The sequence below is a fragment of the Haliaeetus albicilla genome, chromosome 23 (assembly GCF_947461875.1).
Source record: "Haliaeetus albicilla chromosome 23, bHalAlb1.1, whole genome shotgun sequence".
NCBI lineage: Eukaryota > Metazoa > Chordata > Aves > Accipitriformes > Accipitridae > Haliaeetus > Haliaeetus albicilla.
The window spans coordinates 16,794,805-16,813,425 of record NC_091505.1 but is presented as its reverse complement, the minus strand read 5'-3'; the positions used below and the strand labels follow the sequence as shown (position 1 = coordinate 16,813,425).

Genomic DNA, 18,621 nt, shown 5'->3' with positions numbered 1-18,621 from the left:
ATCACTCACACCTTGACTTTTCCTTGCGCGTGTTAAGGGCAAAATTCAGTTCTGCATCCTGTTCCGTAAGGGATAATCGCCCTTAGCAAGAAAGGCGCTTTCCAAAGCCAAGACCTTGCGTGCTGCCGAGGCCAGCGTCACCAATCCAGCGTCACCCAAACTGCAGCTCATCGTCAGCAAGAATGAAGCATGGTACACCCTTACGCTGTTGATGCTCCTCTGCCGCCTTCTGTCTCCTTTCCTGGGGTTTTACCTCTCATGTGCAGCTTGGGGGTCTCGGCACCACTGCTGCCCTCCATCCAGATGCCTCTATCATATAATTAAGCTAATGAGGTGGGAAGCTTTGCTGCTCTGGGTAGGTTGTGGTGGGAGGTGGGTGTTTCCAAAGGGCAGTTCCGTCCTTTTCCTGATAGTTTGGGTGGGTGGGATGGGTCTGGGCCCCTCTGCCCCGCGTTGCCACCCCTTCCCGTGCCAGACTCCGGGGTGGGAGGCGGTGAATTCAGGACTGGCTCCGGCGGCTGAGTCACTCTTCTGTTTGCCGAGTCTAAAAACGGAAACTTGCTTCTCTTTTTATACACCGCTTAAAAAAAAAATAAGTAAAAAAGCCACTGTTCTTGCTGAATTGGTTGTGAGCAAGGGTATCCTGCAGAGATCTTCATAATACAGGCAATTATGAAATTAATACCACTCTGGCAAATCTGCAGGGCAGCTCTCCCCTCTACAGGCAATGCTGTGGACAATTAGTTTGTGCGTGAGGGTAGCTGGGAGCATGTGCATGTGTGAGGCTGCATATTTTTTACTTATTTAAAGCCTTATTTTCATTTTCTTTGTGTGTGTGTGCCATGCCTGCACGTATATGAACATGTACCTTGAGCTGCAAAATCTTAAATCGCTGCCTTCCTCTGTGCCTGAAATACTTCTTTTTTGCAGATCTTTCCTATTTGATAATTTCATGGGCAATGATGGGCTGGTGTAATTGCCATTCTTGAAAAATTCAGCTCCTTTTTATAGGTTCCTCTGGCACTTTTCTCCTGCTGCCGTTACTGTGGGTAGGCTGCTGGCTTCCTACCCCCACCATTAGTGTTTCTAGACAAAACATCTCTGTGATTCATTGGGTGCTGATAGAAGTGAAAACATAATGATTACTTAGAGGAAATGTAAATTTACATTTGCTAACGGCTTTAATTCACAGTTCTGAAATACTTATCTCCTTTCCTCCCAGGCCTTGTTCAGAGCTAATGCATGATTCTCCTGTGCCACCCTGAGACCCAGAGTAAAGGAATATAGTCCGCGTGCTCGTAGTTTTGCAGGCTTCTGCAGAGAAAAGCGGTATTTGTTCCTCCTCCTTCTCTCCCTCCCTGTAATCTTTGTACTTCACTTCTTTAAGGAACAAGTCATTTGTTCATCTAGATTTTGCCATACTTCTAATTTTGGATGAGGTGGAGCTGGAACTTTAGTTTAATTGAAATGATTGAATGAAAAGAGGTCTTGTATGAACAAGGAGGACCCAGCCCTGGGTCTGTTTGCTTGGCAGGCGCTGAGGCCGTTGGGGAGAGGAGAGAAGCGGAGCAGCCCTGCCCTGATAACCCTGTTGCGTGCTCGCCTCCTTGCAAGCGCCGCGACCGCAGCAGGGGAGGACCTGGCATGGGCAGCCGGGCTGCGCATCGGGGCACGGAGGCAGTCCTGCGGCCTCCGTGGGACGCTGGGCGTAAGATCTTCTCCCTGAAGCTCCCAGGGAGCACGACAGCCTCCCTTGCTCCTCTCCTGCTCAAGGGCTTGCTGTTGCCCTTGTTTGCAGGGCCGGGGGGGCTGGGAGCAGAGAGGAGCGTTGCGGGAAGCCCATGGGTGATGCTTCTCGGCTGCTGCCGTTGCCATCCACGTCGCTGATGCGAAGCATCTGGGACCGATCTGGAGTAGATGCAAACATTTGATTCCCAGCACTGCGTCGGTGAGCTTGCCAAATCTTTCGGCCTTGTCTCTGCGAGCTGTGCTGCGGGAGCACCTCTCCGCAGGGAAGAGGTATTCCCATTTTGAGGGGGTTTCCAAGCACGCATGGTTGAGGCGGGAGAGGCTGTCACCAGGATGCTCACCCCTGTCCTTTTAATTGTGTCTCTAGGTGAGAAAGTTTGTTAAGAGTCAGGATGAGTCGCAGTATTAAATGAACATTTTGCTTCTCTCGGAGCGATCTCCAAACAGATGCCTGCCTCCAACAAACAAGGCAGCAGGGGTATTTCTCTTGGAGGAACAATTTGCGGTATTAGCAAATCAAATTCTCAGTGGGCCACTCTTGATGGGAATTAACCTCACCTACTGGGAGCAAAGCACGCCCGGCGCCTGGCGTGGTGTAATTGAGTTTGACTTCTTGTAGAGACATGGTGGGCATGATTGATCGGTAGGGAGACCTTCTGCCGAAGGTTAAAATCCATCAGCAGCTTCAGAGCTGCGCAGGGAGGGTTTCTAAGAGCAGAGAAAGAAATGTGAGACTCGCACCGTTCATGTTCCTGACCTTCCATCATTGTCCGTGACTTTGCTGTCAAATTATCCCGAGCGGAGACGTATCGTGAGCGGCGCGGGGCGAGGGAGGAGCGCAGGAGCCTGCCTGCAGCAGAGTTTCAGTTCACTGCTGGGAGCGGTGGCGGCGAAGGGGATGGGATCTCCGACCCGTGCATGGGGCCACCGTGTAGGGGCATCTTCCTCCGGTCGGATGAGCTGTGTGAGAGGAGTTGCCGTCAAAAAAAAAAAACCCAAATTACTCAGCTTTTAAAAGAATGAGTATGTGACTACTCTTTTATAAATGAGCTCTGTGGATTTTTATTCAGTGGCGTGAGCAGTTTATGGGGAGGGTGGGAAGAACACTGATCGTCCTTGTGCTGCTCGCCAGTTCTGGTGATTGTGCATTGTTTCTGGTGCCGAAGTACCAACCCTATGATTATTTTTCTTTTTTCAGTAGCTCAGTCCTTAATCCTTTGCATCATATGCAGAATCTCTGCTGCAGGGGTTTAGTTCATCTTATTTGCTTTTCTGCTGGATGTGGTACATACATATCTGGTCTGTCCCTTTGCCCCTGCCCCTTCAGAGGGAACTTTCCTTTCAAAATGTCCCTCTTCACCTGGAGCATAACTTGGTTTCACACTGCCCTGTTAATGTACCACAAAGTCCATGGACTGGGGAAGAAAGTCCCCCAGAATAGGAAACATTCCTTATTTCCCATCCTCCCCCATCTCCACCCAAAGAGATGGAGACACTTGTATAAAATTGCCTCCCATTCACTGCACAATTCCGTCTGTGACTCCAAACCATCCTAGCCAGGCTTGCCATCTGGATGAGCTTGACCTAGATACAAACTGGTATGCCTGAGCCTGCTTAAAGGGTAGCCTTAGTTTTGCTGGGTGAATGGGACTGCCCCAGTAGGTTCCCTGGAAATCATAGCTCTGCTTCCTCAGCCCGGTGCTAAAGCTGTGTTTTCCTGGGTTAGTTTGCCCCCGGGCACAGTCTGGGGGGGAGGTCGGGATGTTCCCGGGGCTGCAGTGCTCCCTTTGCGAAGGCTGTAGGTTTCTCACCCTCTGTAGCCTACAAAGCCCTTCTTGCTGCAGCCTCATTTCTCAGCAGAAATGGGAAAAGGTCACTCAGTCCCTCACCTACTGATCCATACGCTAATGGATGTAATGGTGAGTGGATGTTTAGCTTTCAGCTCCCCTCTCCAGCTCCTTACCTCATAGCTCCATCAAGCCAGGCTCAGGTTTCCAGGCTGAAGGCATGGCAGCTGCCAGCATCTGACCTCCAGCCTTCCTCTACCTCAACAAGCAATAAACCAGTGTGGCAGCCTCTGTCCTGGGGCAGGGATCAATCGTCCTTGGCACCAGCGGGAGTTTTAACCCGAAGGGGCTCAGACATGCCGACCTGAAGCCAGCCCTGGTTGTGCTTGTCATGGAAATGGTTCCCATTTGGACCCCCCAGCAGTTGCTTAGAGCCACGCGCTCCGTCCACAGGTTTGGCCATAACCCTTTCTCTCTGCATCGCCTGGGTTGCTGCTGCTTTGCAGTCCTGCTTTGCACAGCCGGGGCGGTTGGGTTGGGATGAGCTGTACTCTTACTTGGGGAGGTTCTGACCCATTTTGATGCTAAAGTAAAGTCCCCCCTTCCTCACCTCGTTTCAGCAGAGCAGCTCCGCACGCGATGAGCCTCCCGAGCACCGCGGCGTGGGTAGCTGCGTATCCCTTACCTGGCAGCTTCTCCGGGCTCTGAAGTCTCTGGCTTTACTCAGTGCTGTCATCCCCTGGGGCTTCACACCTCCTCACTTTGACTTCAATTTATTTTTTTCTCTTTAATGTTGCTTTTAGAAGCTTGCTACAAGGATGCTTTTAAAAAAAATCATTAGATTGGAAAAAAGGACTCTCATTCAGTCCCTGTGCTGGGCAGAGGTGGGGAAGGGGCTGGCACGGATGCGCTATGTGACCACAGAATTATCCTTCAAAGTGAGCAGATGGCTCAGTCTCAATAAACCCCTCAGAGAAATTCACAGAGGTCTTTGAGGCTTCAGTTTGTTTCGTATTTTCTCCAGGCGCTGTGCAGGAAGGAGAGAGGGGGCTGCTGTGGGCTGAGGAACCAGACAGCTGAAAGCAGGTCCGTCCATTGACAGCACATGTTTTTTGGTCCCTCTCCACCGAAAACATTTTATCTTAGCAAACGTCACGTCATAGCAAAAACGTCAGGCAGGGGCTTGCGCTGTCCCCCCAAGCCAGCATGCGTTGCTCCCGGCTGGGGGGTCTGTGGGATGCTTGTGCAGGAGGAAGAGGATAGAGCATCTTCATGACCATGTAGGTTATTAAAGTGCCCTGGGACCGGCCACGGGGCATTGGCGTGGCAGCACCACTGCCCCAGAGATGGTGCCCGTGCTGGGTCAGTTGGAGGGAGCTGCAGTTCCAGCCCATGGGTGAAACATGGCTTTCCTGGCACTGCAGTGGTGCCAGGACGGTGTGGCAGCTGGCGTGCCAGGAGGATGCAGCTGGAGGGCTGGCATGGCTGTGGGGAGGCCGAGCACATCTCTCCTCTCTCCATCCCTGGCTTCCAGCACAACAGCCTGCCTGTCTGCGCCACTTTCTTGTTTTCCTTGTCCCACCCATGGGTAGAAGCGTCAAAGCACCAAGAAAGCCCAGCTTTCACACCCTGGCAGACGATGCGAGCCATTAGCTGGGCGTTTGTCTGAGGGGAGCTTCTGACCTTTCCTGAGCAACTCTGCAGTAATGGATCATGCACAAATAATTCACAGCTCCCAAAACCACTCTGGCTTCAACCTTGCAGTGATGTGATAAGCAGAGCGGGTGGTGCAGCACGGGGGACAAACTCAACCTCGTGGGACTGTTTGGTCCCCGCATTCCTCGGGGAATAGCTGTGTGCAGGGAGATACCACGAGCAAGTGGCTGTCACGCCATCTCGCATTCCTGATGGCTCCAGGGTCAACCTACTTTTTGAGTTGCTCACGAGCACCTTTTGTTCTCTGCTTCATAGGCATCCAGCTCAACTTTATTAGAAAATCTGTGTTTCTGATGAGTGCAGCTCTTTAAGTCAGAAGATGATTCACAGTAAAGTTTGAGCTCTACCTGCAAACGTATTGTCTCAGGCTCCGAAGCACAAGCTTCAAGGAATGGGCAAGAGCTCAACACCCCCTTGTTAAGACAGCAGAAAGAACAAGCTGTTACGTACAGAGCTAAAAATAACTGAAAAGCTTTGAGTCTTCCTCCCAGTTGCAGCAGAAGGATGCGCTAAGCGCTGATGGCCGAATCCATCTCTGGCGCAGCTCTGACTTGATGATACATTAAAGCTTTTGTGACTTTTTGAAGCTCAGTTCAGATAAACACAGAGCAGCGTGGCTGCTTTTCCGGAGCTGTCGTGATTTCTAACATGCTTGAGAGTGGCTTGGGGCAAATCCAAAAGCTGGTGTTCCCAAAAGGGATGGTGCCTTTTTCAGTAGAATTTTAACAGGGAAACTTAAGAAGGGCAGAAGCGCACAAAATAGCTGATATTGGCCCAGCAGCTGACAAAGCATCTCTCTGTAAGCCGTGTCTTGAAAGCGGGATTCATCTGGTAAATAATGACATGGTATAAATAACAGCGCTGAGCCTGTTTGCAGGGAGCTGTGCTCAGGTTGGGTAGGATATGGGCTCGGTCTGGGGCATCCCATAAGCATCCCTGCCGATGGCCTGGCTTCCTGAGCGTGGGGTGCTGGAGGGAGCCCAGACACCTCCACGCTCACTGCAGAGTCCAGTGAGCATCCTTACTCGGCCTCCGCTCCCCGGTCTCCCTCGACTGCAGCGTTTTCCTCTGATGGGCGCTGATGGAGATATCTCACCGGATGAGGCCGCTGGCCACCTGGGGTGATGGGGATCCGTTATGACACAGTTTCTTCTGCCAACATACAAGTTTTTATTCATTCTTTTGTTTTTACAACAGCAGCCAAGGGAGGCACTTTGTCACTGCCTGTGACCAAAGAGCACAGAGGGAGAGTGGCTGAAGAGTTTGAGCTATGATAAAATGCTCACTGTATCGATCTTGGCTCAGGATTTGTTTCCCTTCTTGCATTAACTCCCCATTGATTGCCGTGATGACCTTAGAGCATACAGTTTTGTTGGCCTTCTCCCTTAGCCGGCAGCACCCCCGTGCCTGCACCTCGCTCCCCCCCCAGGCCTTGCCGAACTGTTGATGGGCCAGGTCGTACAAGGTGCTCTGGGGTAAGCAGAGCTTTGCTTTTGCCTCCTCTGTCATCAGAGGTTTGATGGCTATATGTTAGTCGCTATGGTTAGCATAGAGGTTAGTGCTATATGGCACTAACTTGTTATTGCTTGAGGGTCAGGTCATTATTTTAGTGCAAATAAACTAGATCCAAGGGTGAGGAGTCCTGGAAGGAATTAAAGAAGGGGCTTGGTTTTGCCCTGGAGATGCTCCGTTTCCCCATGTCAGGGACCCCCACGAGGCTGTGTCATTGCTGTATCAAAGGAGGCCTGGTGTACCAGGGTCAGGGCAGGTCCGTCGGGGTGGCTGGTTGGGGTGACGGTGCTCATGGAAAGCCCTTTGCCCTGCTGGGTTCTCCAGCACTGCCAGAGACTTGCTGAGACGACAGAGAGTGAAACTCTTCCCATCGTTGCAAGGGACAACGTGAGGTCGGTGGCTGCTGCTCCGGGTGCGCAACGTGAAAGTCACCTTCATCCTTGCTCCCTCTTAACTCCAGCTTTCATGGTAAAATCATTTAATGACCCTGTTTTGGAGAAAAGTACCTTCCTCGGGGTTGTGGCGGGGGCTTTGGCCTCCTTCACCTGTGTGAACCCGCGGCCAAAGCCCTCGGAGCCAGGGAGCAGCACCAGGGTGAGTGGGGTGGGGATGGCAATAGTGCTGATTGCGGCGTCCCGGCTCTCCGACTGTCGGGTGCCATTGTGTCCGGCCGCTGATGCTGTACTGGGCTCCTTGGCCTTCTTTGGTTTTGCAAGTTTATTGTACTTTCTACTTATTTAATTATTTATGAGCGTGGATGCTCTAAATGGGAAGAGGAATGGTGACTCTCCCAGTTCCCTTTCCCCTGTGCTGTTGGATGCTTTTGGTGCTTGTGATTCACTTTTCAGTCCACCCAGAGACAATTTGCTGTAAAACATTGACATCTAGTGGCTTTTCTGACGAAGGAAACGGTAGGGAACAAAAGATTGGCCAGTCGTTGATGCCACTAGGGAAAGCAAATGAATGTCCCTTCTCCTCCTTACGCAGCACCAAGGACATGGCGATCACACCCTGGGGGCTCGGGGCTCCCGGGCACACGCTCCTCGGTGTCCTCGTCCTGGAGGAGCTGCCTTCCCTGGCAGGACAATTTGCTTATTGAGCTACTTCAATGCCATTTACTTAAGCAGATGGCTGGTATCCTGACGGCATACCTCTGGCATTATCGCTGAGGCCGTGGTCATATGACAGGAGGTGCGAAGAGCTTGGTGTGTATGGCTTCGGGCTGCCGACGGTGGGCAACATGGTGTTTGATGGTGGATGTTAATGTGCAAGTGATCTCTTAATAATATATGTAAGGTTGAGCTTGCAGCATTTCCAGCTGGCAGCCTGACGGAGTTCCCTGCAGCAGCATGTCCCCCGTGTGTGCCACTGTCCTGTTGCTCCAAACCAAAGCCAGCACCCCCCTTGGAAATGTTTTCTCTTACAGACGGTGTAATGCGTCCTTTAACTTCCCGTTCTTCACTTATCTCTCCTCTCTCGTGGTTGCAGTCCTGTATCAGGTGAAGGCAGGAGGATAAAACGAGATTTGCATGGGCTTTTCTGAGATCCTCATTTCAATGCAAGTGGGTTGGGGCTTCTGGGCACATCCCATCTATCTGGCCCGCGAAAGGAAATGTCTTCCTCGTAGGTGTAACGCTGCTCGGGGGCTCGTACAGCTGAAACCCACGGCTGCTCATCGGGACGAGTAGCACAAGCAGCTTTTTGCAGCCTACATAAACTTGTCAGTGCAGCTCTGTTGTACAAGGAAACTAAAAAAGCCACTAAAGTGCTACCTGTGCCCTGCTCGGGTTGGGGCTTACATCCCGGGAGATATTTTGATTATTCTCCCGAGGTCTGGGGAGAGCACCAGTTGAGGCACCCAGCAGGAGCACGTTGCCGCGTGGGCAGCCCAGCACAGAGGGGAATCTTGGGTTCCCTTCCGCCTCTGTCGAGGCAAAACCCATTAAGCAGAGACGGACGTGTGCAGGTAGATACAACCCTTCCCGCTCCCCCCGGGGAGTTTGTTCAGCCACCCTTCACCCTGCGGAGGTGAGCGCGCAGAGGAGCGCTCTGCAGCAGGGCTCCTGAAAGCCTCTTAGCGCATCTCCAAGTTTGTATCGATTTTGAACGTTAATGCACCGTGTGCTGGAGGCACTCGGGACTAAACGCTCTGCCTTCCTCTCCCCTTGGCAGGAATTTCTACTACATCACCATCCTGCGTGACCCCGTCTCCCGCTACCTGAGCGAATGGCGCCACGTCCAGCGAGGAGCGACGTGGAAGGCGTCCCTGCACGTCTGCGACGGCCGGTCCCCGACCACCGAGGAGCTGCCCAGCTGCTACACGGGGGACGACTGGTCGGGCTGTTCCCTGCAGGAGTTCATGGATTGCCCCTACAACCTCGCCAACAACCGCCAGGTCCGCATGCTCTCCGACCTCAGCCTGGTGGGATGCTACAACCTGTCGGTCATGCCCGAGGAGCAGAGAAATAAGGTTCTGCTGGACAGTGCCAAGGAGAACCTGAAGCGCATGGCCTTCTTCGGCCTGACCGAGTTTCAGCGTAAGACTCAGTATCTCTTCGAGAAGACTTTCAACATGAACTTCATCTCGCCGTTCACGCAGTACAATAGCACAAGGGCCTCCAGCGTGGAGATAGACGAGCAGACTCAGCAGCGCATCGAGGCCCTCAATTTTTTAGACGTGGAGTTGTACGATTATGCAAAAGACCTGTTTTTGCAGCGGTACCAGTACATGCGGCAGAAGGAGCACCAGGAGGCGCGGCGGAAACGCCAGGAGCAGCGCAAGATCCTGAGGGCGAAGCAAGCGCGCCTGAGAGAGCAGGGCGAGAACAGCTCCAGCACTGACTACATAGGGAACGTGGAGCGGTGGCGGCGGTAGTGCGGGGGGGCTCGCCGGACACCAAAAACCGAAGCAGAACCCAACCCCACCCGCAAATCGGAGACGCCGGAGCAGCCCAAACAAATCACGCTTCTCAAGGGTTTGAAGCAAAAAGAGGTTAAGATGTTGCCTTTGCAGTTGCCTTTGCAGTAAATGTTGTACTGTACGTGGAACGCTTAATCTTAGCGTGTAATTAAATTGTCCTTTTTAGGTTTGTTGGATTATTTATGAAATACGGGAGCCAAGTAGGCTCATCGGAAATGGTTGCTTGGACGTTTATTTAAAAGAAAAGAAAAAAAAAAAATCCGTAAATTAGTTATGAGTACGAAATGGGATGCTGGAAAATGTTTATGATGCTCGGCTGAAATCTGTCTGGGAAGCAAACTCATTTCCTAATAATGAGCATTTAGCATACTGTCACAATACAGTGTATGAGCAAAACCTTTTCCCTTTGATTTTATCTTAATTTTATTTTAATTATACGTTTTCAAGGGCACCAACTGCTTATGGTATTTACCAAGTTAATGAATGGACGATGAAGGGAACAATAAAGGTCTAGAAAAAATATTGACTAGTTTTATGTATAATATTGGCTTTTAAAAGGAATAGAAGTAATTTCTCTAGTTATATAAATATTTAAAATTTTAAACTTTTTCTACCTACTGCTGTTTAGAGTTTTAAGCTTGGTCTATCTCATATTAAAAAAAAAGAAAAAAAAAAAAAAGACATACGTACTTTTCTGAACTCAATGCCAATGTTATAGACACTGTTTCCAGAATTTTTCAGGGCAGTATGATTTTAACCATTCTGGAAAAGTTACAGCACATCTTCATGTTTCATAAAGCCTTTTCCAAATTATAGTCCTGTGACAGTGTCTAATTTTAAGTCTTTCTTACCCATTAGAATACAGAATGCTGAATTTATCATTCCTTAATAATTGGTGGTATAAACTAGATGAAATTATGTTGCAGATATTTGTGTAGTGTCTTTAAAAAGTCATAAAACTCTCTAATCCCAGCAATATTACGAAGAGATTGCTCAATGGAAGAAGTAGATTTACACTTGAATTAGGATTTACTTCCAGTAAATCTTTGCTACACCAGATAAGAACAGGGTTTTTTTTTTTTCTATGCTCTTGAGCCCTTCTTAGCGATGACGGATGAGCGATGACTAAAAATGAGGAAACCAATTTTACCATAGCCATAGTTATACAGGATGAGAAGGTTGCATGGTGCGCGGGGATGCGGCAGCCCGCTCCCGAGCAGGCTCTGCTGGGGCGCAGGGTGCGGAGCTGGAGCTGGACCGGGCTCACCCACAGCCCTTCGGCCTCACCGAGACTGACGGGGAGAGGAGATGGGGCAGGAGGTGCCAGGGGCTCCTATAAATCTCTATGCAAAAAAAAAATAAAAAAAAAATAAAAAAACCTCTGCAAGGCTTGGGCTAGACGTTCAGCAAGTTCAGAAATTTTGTACGTAGCCTGCAACGCTCCTGAGCTTGGCCCTAAGTGGCGATCTCGGTGCGGGTGCGCGGTGATGGAGGCACCCGAAAAGGGCGCTCTTTGTCCCGAGGTACACGATGCTTACAAGGCTCACTTGCACTATTGCCTTTCACCTGTAATATTCTGTACACCGAGAGGGCAGGGGGGCATAAAACAAGGCAGAAGGCTTTAAAACCATCTTACAGCTCCACGCCTAAGTTATCTGAAAGTTGTCTTACATCTCATGTTGTATTGCAACCCGGGGGCAACAATCCTGCCGGGAGCAAGCAGAGAGCAAAGCAGCAGCAAACCAATACCCTGCATTAGCAGCTTGGAAAAGAGAATAACTTCATGTACAGCAATTTTTTTTTTTTAAATGAGAACTGCAGTTGCCAATATGATGTCTCAGTTGTATTTTGGTTTTTACGGGGGAAAATAATTCGCTGTTAAAACTGAAAGGCACTGCTGTAAACAGGACTTAACTGTGGGCAAGCTGGAGGGCCTGTTGCAGAAGGTGCATTTTGTTTTTATGCTGTGGTGTGCATGGTTTACAGAGACTAGTTGCATTTTCTTTGTGTATACTGTTTATTGTATATAGGGGATGTACGAATATAAGGATACCATTTTGTCATAACCATATCAAATTCTACTGATTTCCACTGTAGACGCTGTCTTATTGTGTAGATTTACAGGCCAATCCACTGACTTTGATTGTGTAATTTAACAATAGAACTGATAAATAAAATTTAACTACAGTCTTCTGATTTTCATGTGATTATTTCTTCATCTGACAACGTGTTGGGAATTGCACAGTTCAGAATGAACGGTAATTTCAACATGAATGAAATAGCAGTTGACAGGCAACTATATGAGTTTAAAATCATGGCTTTTCCAAAGTGTTTTTAAACTACAGCTTTCAAGGGCAAAGCCACTTTGGACTTTCTCTGGTTTAGGAGTTACTGCAGAGGTTTTGATTGCTTTTCTGAGCACTCCTCAGAAACACAAGCTGTGGTTTCTGGTGATTTTAAATACGAGGTCTGCAGCATTAAGGGCTTTTTTCTGTGTGTACCTATGTGTGTGTGTGTGTGTGTGTATGATTTTATTTTTTTTTCCTTTACGTGATACCCTCCACTTTTGCTCCAGCTGGCTCTGGAGGATGCTGCCTAGCCAGTGACTTCCAGTGCATCTCGCTGTATCCCTTCCTGGGACATTTTAAAACACAAAGAAGCTAAACCAGACTTAGATACAAAAGCAGATGAGAATGAATTGAGCATAATGCCCCAGATTGACTAGGAAAGATGCTTTTTTACAGTTTGGATGGAGGTGTTTTTTCCCTGGTGGCTATAAAAGATCAGCAGGCTTGCAGGACTTGCAGTGGGGCAGTAGACCCAAAGGGACCCGTAGGAGACCTTGCCTTAACCTGGTCAGATTCCCCTGTGAGGACGGAGGTGCCCTTCCCCTTGCGAGTACCTGCGGGGGCATCTTATCTCTGCGAGGCTTTTTGAGCCATGGGGATCAGGGAATGGAGGGATCTGCCAGCGCATCTGCATTTGACCGACGTGGCTTTATATATGAGTCTATTAGTGAACTGGAAAAGCTGCCAGTGGAGTTGTTAATGGGATAGAGGTCGTGCAAGATGCTTCCCTGCAACTGAAAAAGCACCCAGTAGTGAAGTCTGGTGTAAAAGCAACTGGGGTTGCCTTTTGAGAGGAGTACTTTGACAGTTGAGAAAACTCTTTAACTGCAGGAGAGGAAGGACAGAGGAGGGGGGGATCTGCTCGGACAGACAAACTTCAAAAGCTGAGGAGCTACAGCAGTGAATCAAGTAGCACTCAAACCTTCCGGTAAGTTTTGCAAAGCTGGGACACACGTTAAGAAAACTCTTCTGAGCACAGAGATACCACTTAAGTTTCCACCAGACAGGGATGTCAGCAACACCGGTGCTGCCAGCATCAGCCCGGGGCAGTTGGTGTGGAGCTGAGGGCTACTTTGGCGATGGAGATGTGTAGCGCTAATATGTCGTGTTAAAGGGAATAGGTTGGTTCATTTTGCCCTCTGAAAGATTGGAAAGTTGATAGCTGTGAAACCTACGTGGCCTTGCAAAGTGCCATATTTGGGGCTAATAGTTTGGGACTAAAACTTCCCTGAAGGCTACCTGGTACATAAGGGTTGTTGGAAGTGAACTGCTCAGCTCATTTCTGTGAATGAACTTTGCAACTTCTTTATATAACATATGATATATTTTAGTGTGCTGTAACGTATGTTTGCTTCCAATTGTGTCATTTTTGAGTAAAAATGAACTAACGGGCTTTTTCATGTAATTTTTAAAATTCGTGTGTTATCCAAAACGATCAGAGCCGTGAAGAAGACCTGACAGATACCAGTGCAATTGCTGTTTCAGCTCCTGAAATCACTGAGGAAAGGAGAAGAAAACCTGATACGTCTCCTCTCTTAAATTTCAGCCAGAAATACCAGATAATTGAGGGAACCTGTCAAACTAATGCAAACCTTCAGCTGCAGACCCAGGCTGCCAGGCTGGCCCGCACACTCTCAGGGAGGCACGAAGAGCAACTCCACATAGAGAGGTCATCTTTACGGAGACGTCTTCTGCAGCAAAAATATTTTCCAAGCAGGTGATAGATTTAAATCTTTCCCTTACTAAAAATATCCCTGTGTCTAAAGCGTGTGGGTGGAGCTGGGGATGGTTTGGTTATTGCTGGACCCTGCTGGCGTGGCAGCACGTGGGAGGGGAAGAGCAGAGGGTCCTTCCCACCGCATGTGGGATCGGGGATGCGCTGGGATGGGGGAGTTGGGATCTTCTGCCGCCGAGGAGAGAGGTGGACGGAGCAATGACAAACCAAGTGGTGTTCCGAACAAAGGTGGGATCCGGGCTCTGGAGGCAGCCGGCACCGTCTGTCCTTCCCAGCCCGCTGCCAGCTGCGGCTCCTGCGCGGCGGGGAGGAACAGCCTGCACAAAACCTTCCTGAGCAAATAGCACAACATCTGAACTCTTGCCTATGAAATTAAATTCTGGATTTCCTAAAGCAATCTCCCTGTTCCGCCAGCCTCATCAGGGAAGAGTGTAATTTCATTTAATCCATTTCTTGAGTTCAGAGTCAACTGCATTGCCATCATGCTAATATCACTGCTCTGCTATCTCTAGAGACGGAGTGACGAGTTTAGACCTGAAATCGAATTTGGCTCTATGCTTCCAGAGGATCTATCAGCCAAATTACCCGCAAGCTTTGTCATGCAGTTTAGCTCTGCGAGGATGCATTAGGCCAGGCAGGTGAGGTTATATCACTTTTTGTTTGGGGAGCAATGAGATGCTGAAACAATATATATGCAAAGCAATCAAAATATTTATAGTGAGGGCTGAGTGTTCATTTTCAGGACAACTGCCACCTTTTGGTATTCTCAGCTTTTTGAATTTGTATCTTCCCTCATATGACTGCAAATAAGATTTTCACTTGAAAGATGTTCACAAGCAGTTGTTGACATAAACCTCTACGTAAACGATATAAACTACATAAACTGTGTAAACTATATAAACTATAGAGGTTTATGTCAAATATATGTATTTTCTGATGGGCATTCATGGACAGAGGGCTGCAAACGACTCCTGGCACACCATTCACTCGAGCCCTTGTTCTGCTAATGAAGTCTCAGCTCCACAGCATAAATTTGGTGGCCAGTGGCACACACTCATTTTGCCAGTGAATAGTAAATTTTCCGGTAAATGAAGTTTGGGAATGAGGAGAGCTATAGTGAAAAGGGATGAGTTCAAGGGATATTTAGGCCAAATGAAAGGTGAGATTTCAGAACAGCTCTCTGTTTTGAGGTTCTCAGCTCACACTTCCATTATTGTTCCTCTTTGAAATTGCTTTAAAATTGTAAAGGCTATCTGTAATGAGTTCGAATGATCCACGAGCTGAATTAAACCTTTGATTTCAGGTCAAATGGTTTAGCCTGACCTGGGATGGAAATGTTGTGACCTTTTCCTTTCAAAAAGCCCTACAAATATAAGCTGCTTTTTTGGGGTGGGCTGCAGCTGGGTGTGAGCCCTGGAGCAGTTTCCCAGGGAAGGAAGGATGCTCTGGCTTTTCCAGCGGGGTCTCTGCTCCTGTCCCCACAGCAGGAGCTGCTGCTCTGTGGCTGCGAGGGGATGCGGAGCCTCGAGGGGTCTCTCTCCCCCTTTGCAATCAATGCCTGGTGCTCAGTATAGCAACAGCTCTGTGGTGTTATTAATACTAGGTGAAGCACATGGAAAGTATTATTTCGCGCAATATAAGCAGGTGAATAGGGGGTTATGCCGCATGGGAGATGCATGCTCCACAGGGGGAAACTGGGAATTTCCCCTCTGGGCATGGCAAGCTGGGAAGCGTATTAATAGACATCATTACATTATAATAATTGCTGTGGAATCAGCAAGCGCGTACATAATCTTTAATGCCTGGGAAATCTCACACAGTTTCAAAATAATTAAAAGTGGGATTAATCTAGATGCCAGACAACGCCTGCCTAATTACTAATGAATAAAGCTGTCTGAATGGCTGCAGCACCCTCAGCAGCATCAGCTGCTCCAGCACTTTGAAGTCAGTCCACTATTAACGCACTACAGGGCAGGGGCTCATCCCCGCAGCCTGCGACTGTCCGGAGGTCCAGACCGGCTCCTGCCCGGGTGAGAGCCCGTCTGGCCGCGGCACCCGGCGGGGATGCTCTGGGGAGATGCTGCTGCGGGGCTGGGGGCGTGGGGTGCATCGGGTGTGGGATGCATCGGGCATGGGGCTCTGGGACCAGCCCGTCCCTCCTGGAGCATCTGCGGTTGTGCAGAAGTGCTCTGCTCTACGTGTGGCTGGTGAGCCCCATGGCAGGGGTTTTGGGGTAAAGGGGTGCAGAAAATGGTTATGTGACTGGGTGAGAAAACCTCAGCTGGGCAGGGGTCCTCAGCACCTCTGAGCAGCAGGACCCATGTAAAAAAGTGCCCATCGGGAAGATGATCTGTCCCCACGCTTTGAGCAGTACCGTTTTGCAGACCTGAATTTCATATGTCACTTTTTGATTCCTTTCAAAAATAAATCAGCAAGACTGGGAGGAGTCCGGATCCCTGCGGAGCCCCTACGTCCTAAACAGACGTCCCCTTCGCCGAGCGCTGCGCAAACCCAAAACCAACGCGGCTTTTGCTGTTGCAGCATTGTGCCAATGCGCACCGTGACAGCAGGGATTTGCTGCAGCTTCTCGGCTCCGGCAGGCGGCAGCGGCCCATGCGATCGCTGTAATGCGCAGCCATGCACCGGCCCATGCCACCGACTCGCATCCCGAACAGCAGCGGGGCGAAACCCCCTGCGGTGTGCTGCTCTCGGGAGCGTTGCAGCCAGCCCGGCGGTAGCTGGCGGTTGCCCACGTCTCACAGTCTGAGCCGGGCAGGGACCTCCGCTCCCGTTGAGCAGCTTTGTGGTTTTATGAAGCTGTAAGTAGACAAAGAACCAAAATCTTCCCTGCAGGGAAGGTGCTGCGATGCACATCCCAGCTGAGCCCCTGTGATCCTGGGAATCCGCTGGCACGGCTGGGGCACGCTGGCTGCGTATCAAGCTGGCTGCGTGTTGGGGTTGGGATGCCCGTGGTGCCGATGGGTAGAAGCTACCACATACTGATTGTCCCCGTGTGCCACTGGTGCCCAGTGTGCCCCACGGTTGTGCCCCCCCCCCCCCCCCGAGCTGTTTGCAGAGACCAGCCACAGATTTACAGTCATTACTGGGATTTTTGTGTTCTCTGGAGAGCTGCCACACCTGGAAGAACTCCTGCTGCTTGGGTGGAAGGCCAGTGTTAGAAACTCCCCTTCCCCCTGTTCCCAGTGCTGTGGGTATGGTGATGCTGGGGGGATAACCTGTGCTGCTGATGAGCGGTGCATTTGCTGGTGCCATTGCTGTGTTTGTTGTAATCCTTAGAGGTTTTTTATGGGCATGTATTTACTTTGATTCAGTAGAAAAACACATTGTCCACCCCCCAGATCAAGACAGGCTAATTGCTCGGGTGGACGGATGAATGCAGTGAGCAGGTCCCTCCGGCTCGAGGGGGGGCTCCGAGGCCCCCGTCTCCCTTTGGCTAACCCAGCGTCGCCCTCTTTCAAATGGCAACTCCTTTGGTTTCTGAATACCTCCAGATGAAAGAGAGATAAATGGCAAACAAATTTCTCTGATCTCTCTTTACAAGCAGCTCTTTTCCCCTGGAGAGATCAGTGGTAGGTGTTGGAAAAGGGTGTTTTATTTCAGGTCAGAATTGTTCATGCTGAGGATTCACAAGCAATGCTGTCCTCCCTGCGACGGGCCCTGCAGGTACCGCTCGCATTGCAAAATCCCTCAACATCCCTGGAGTGAAGGAGCACGTTGTGCTTTTGCAAATAAGCAGCTCCTGAGGTGCTGGGGCTAGCGAAGCTTGGGTTTTTTAAAAGAAGACGTATTTGTTACCATCGGTTTGGGAGCTGCAGTTGGAGCTGTGCAGCTCAGGCTGATGGCACCAGGTCTCGCTGGGGCGTACCCGTTCAGGCAGAAGCGGTGGCCCCGTGTCACGTCCATCCCACCTCTGCCAAGTTCAGGGCTGCCTTTTGCCATCGAGGAGCTGGTCTCATCACCAGCATGTGGCCGCAGCCATGCCGGCTTGGGCAGCCAAAAAGTGGGGTGCTCCAGGGGGTGAGGCAGAGGCTGGCAGAGGGGATGGGGGGTGAAGGGGGTTTGGAGCGGGGGTGAAAAGCTGCCCGTCCTCTCCAGGGAGCACAACGTGGAGATGGGGGAGCAGGGAGGCTGTGCAAGCCGGCATTTCTCCCCTGATTAAAGAATGTAAAGCTGAATTTGATGCTGTGCAGAATTAATGGGGCTGCATTGTTTATTTATACATATATAAAAGTTACAAGTGCTTCCTGGGAGGAATGAATTGTGAATAAAAAGCAGCGATATGCTGAATTTTTAAAATACAGAAAAATTTGTTCTTACAGTACAAATGTGTGGTAATAATGGGGAGAGAATCGCAGAACTGTTTCCCTCGGGCCCTGCGCTCCAGTGTCCCAGTTTGCCCGTGGAGGACTCACACCTGGAGGTGGCCCAGGCGGTGCCAGGTACCGTCGGGTGTCCCTACGGCCGGTGCAGTGCCCGCTCTGTCCTTGGCGGACGTCGAAGCCAAGAGGTGACACGCGGGTGCTTATTGCCGAGAGGAACGGTGGAGAGCTCTGCCCCTCGCCGAGGAGCTCAGGATGTGACCGTCACCCTGGAAGATGCGGCGGGTTGGTGAGCCAGGAGCGTGCCAGTCCCCTCCTCAGAGGGGCACGCAGGGGAGCAGGGACCCCCTGTCTGCTGGTGCAGAGCGGCAGCGCCGGGACTGCTCGGGGTGGGTGAGCGGGGGCCCAGAGAAGGACGGTGTCCGTGGTGGGTCCTTGTCACAGCCCCGTGCCCCTCTGCCCTGCCATGCTTTGGCCAGCACCGCTGCGTTTCGGCTGCCTCCGTGCTGGAATC

At 50.4% G+C, this 18,621-nt stretch overlaps 1 protein-coding gene across 1 annotated transcript in view; it reads left to right on the top strand.

The window, feature by feature from the left end:
• Window positions 1-11,880, top strand: part of HS6ST2 (heparan sulfate 6-O-sulfotransferase 2) — a 132,377-nt gene extending 120,497 nt beyond the window's left edge. Inside the window, exon 2 of the mRNA XM_069811406.1 lies at window positions 8,937-11,880. Within this exon, the coding sequence (XP_069667507.1) occupies window positions 8,937-9,639 (703 nt within the window). The 3' untranslated portion in view covers window positions 9,640-11,880. The remainder of the gene's footprint in view (window positions 1-8,936) is intronic.
• The last annotated feature ends 6,741 nt before the right edge of the window (window positions 11,881-18,621 follow it).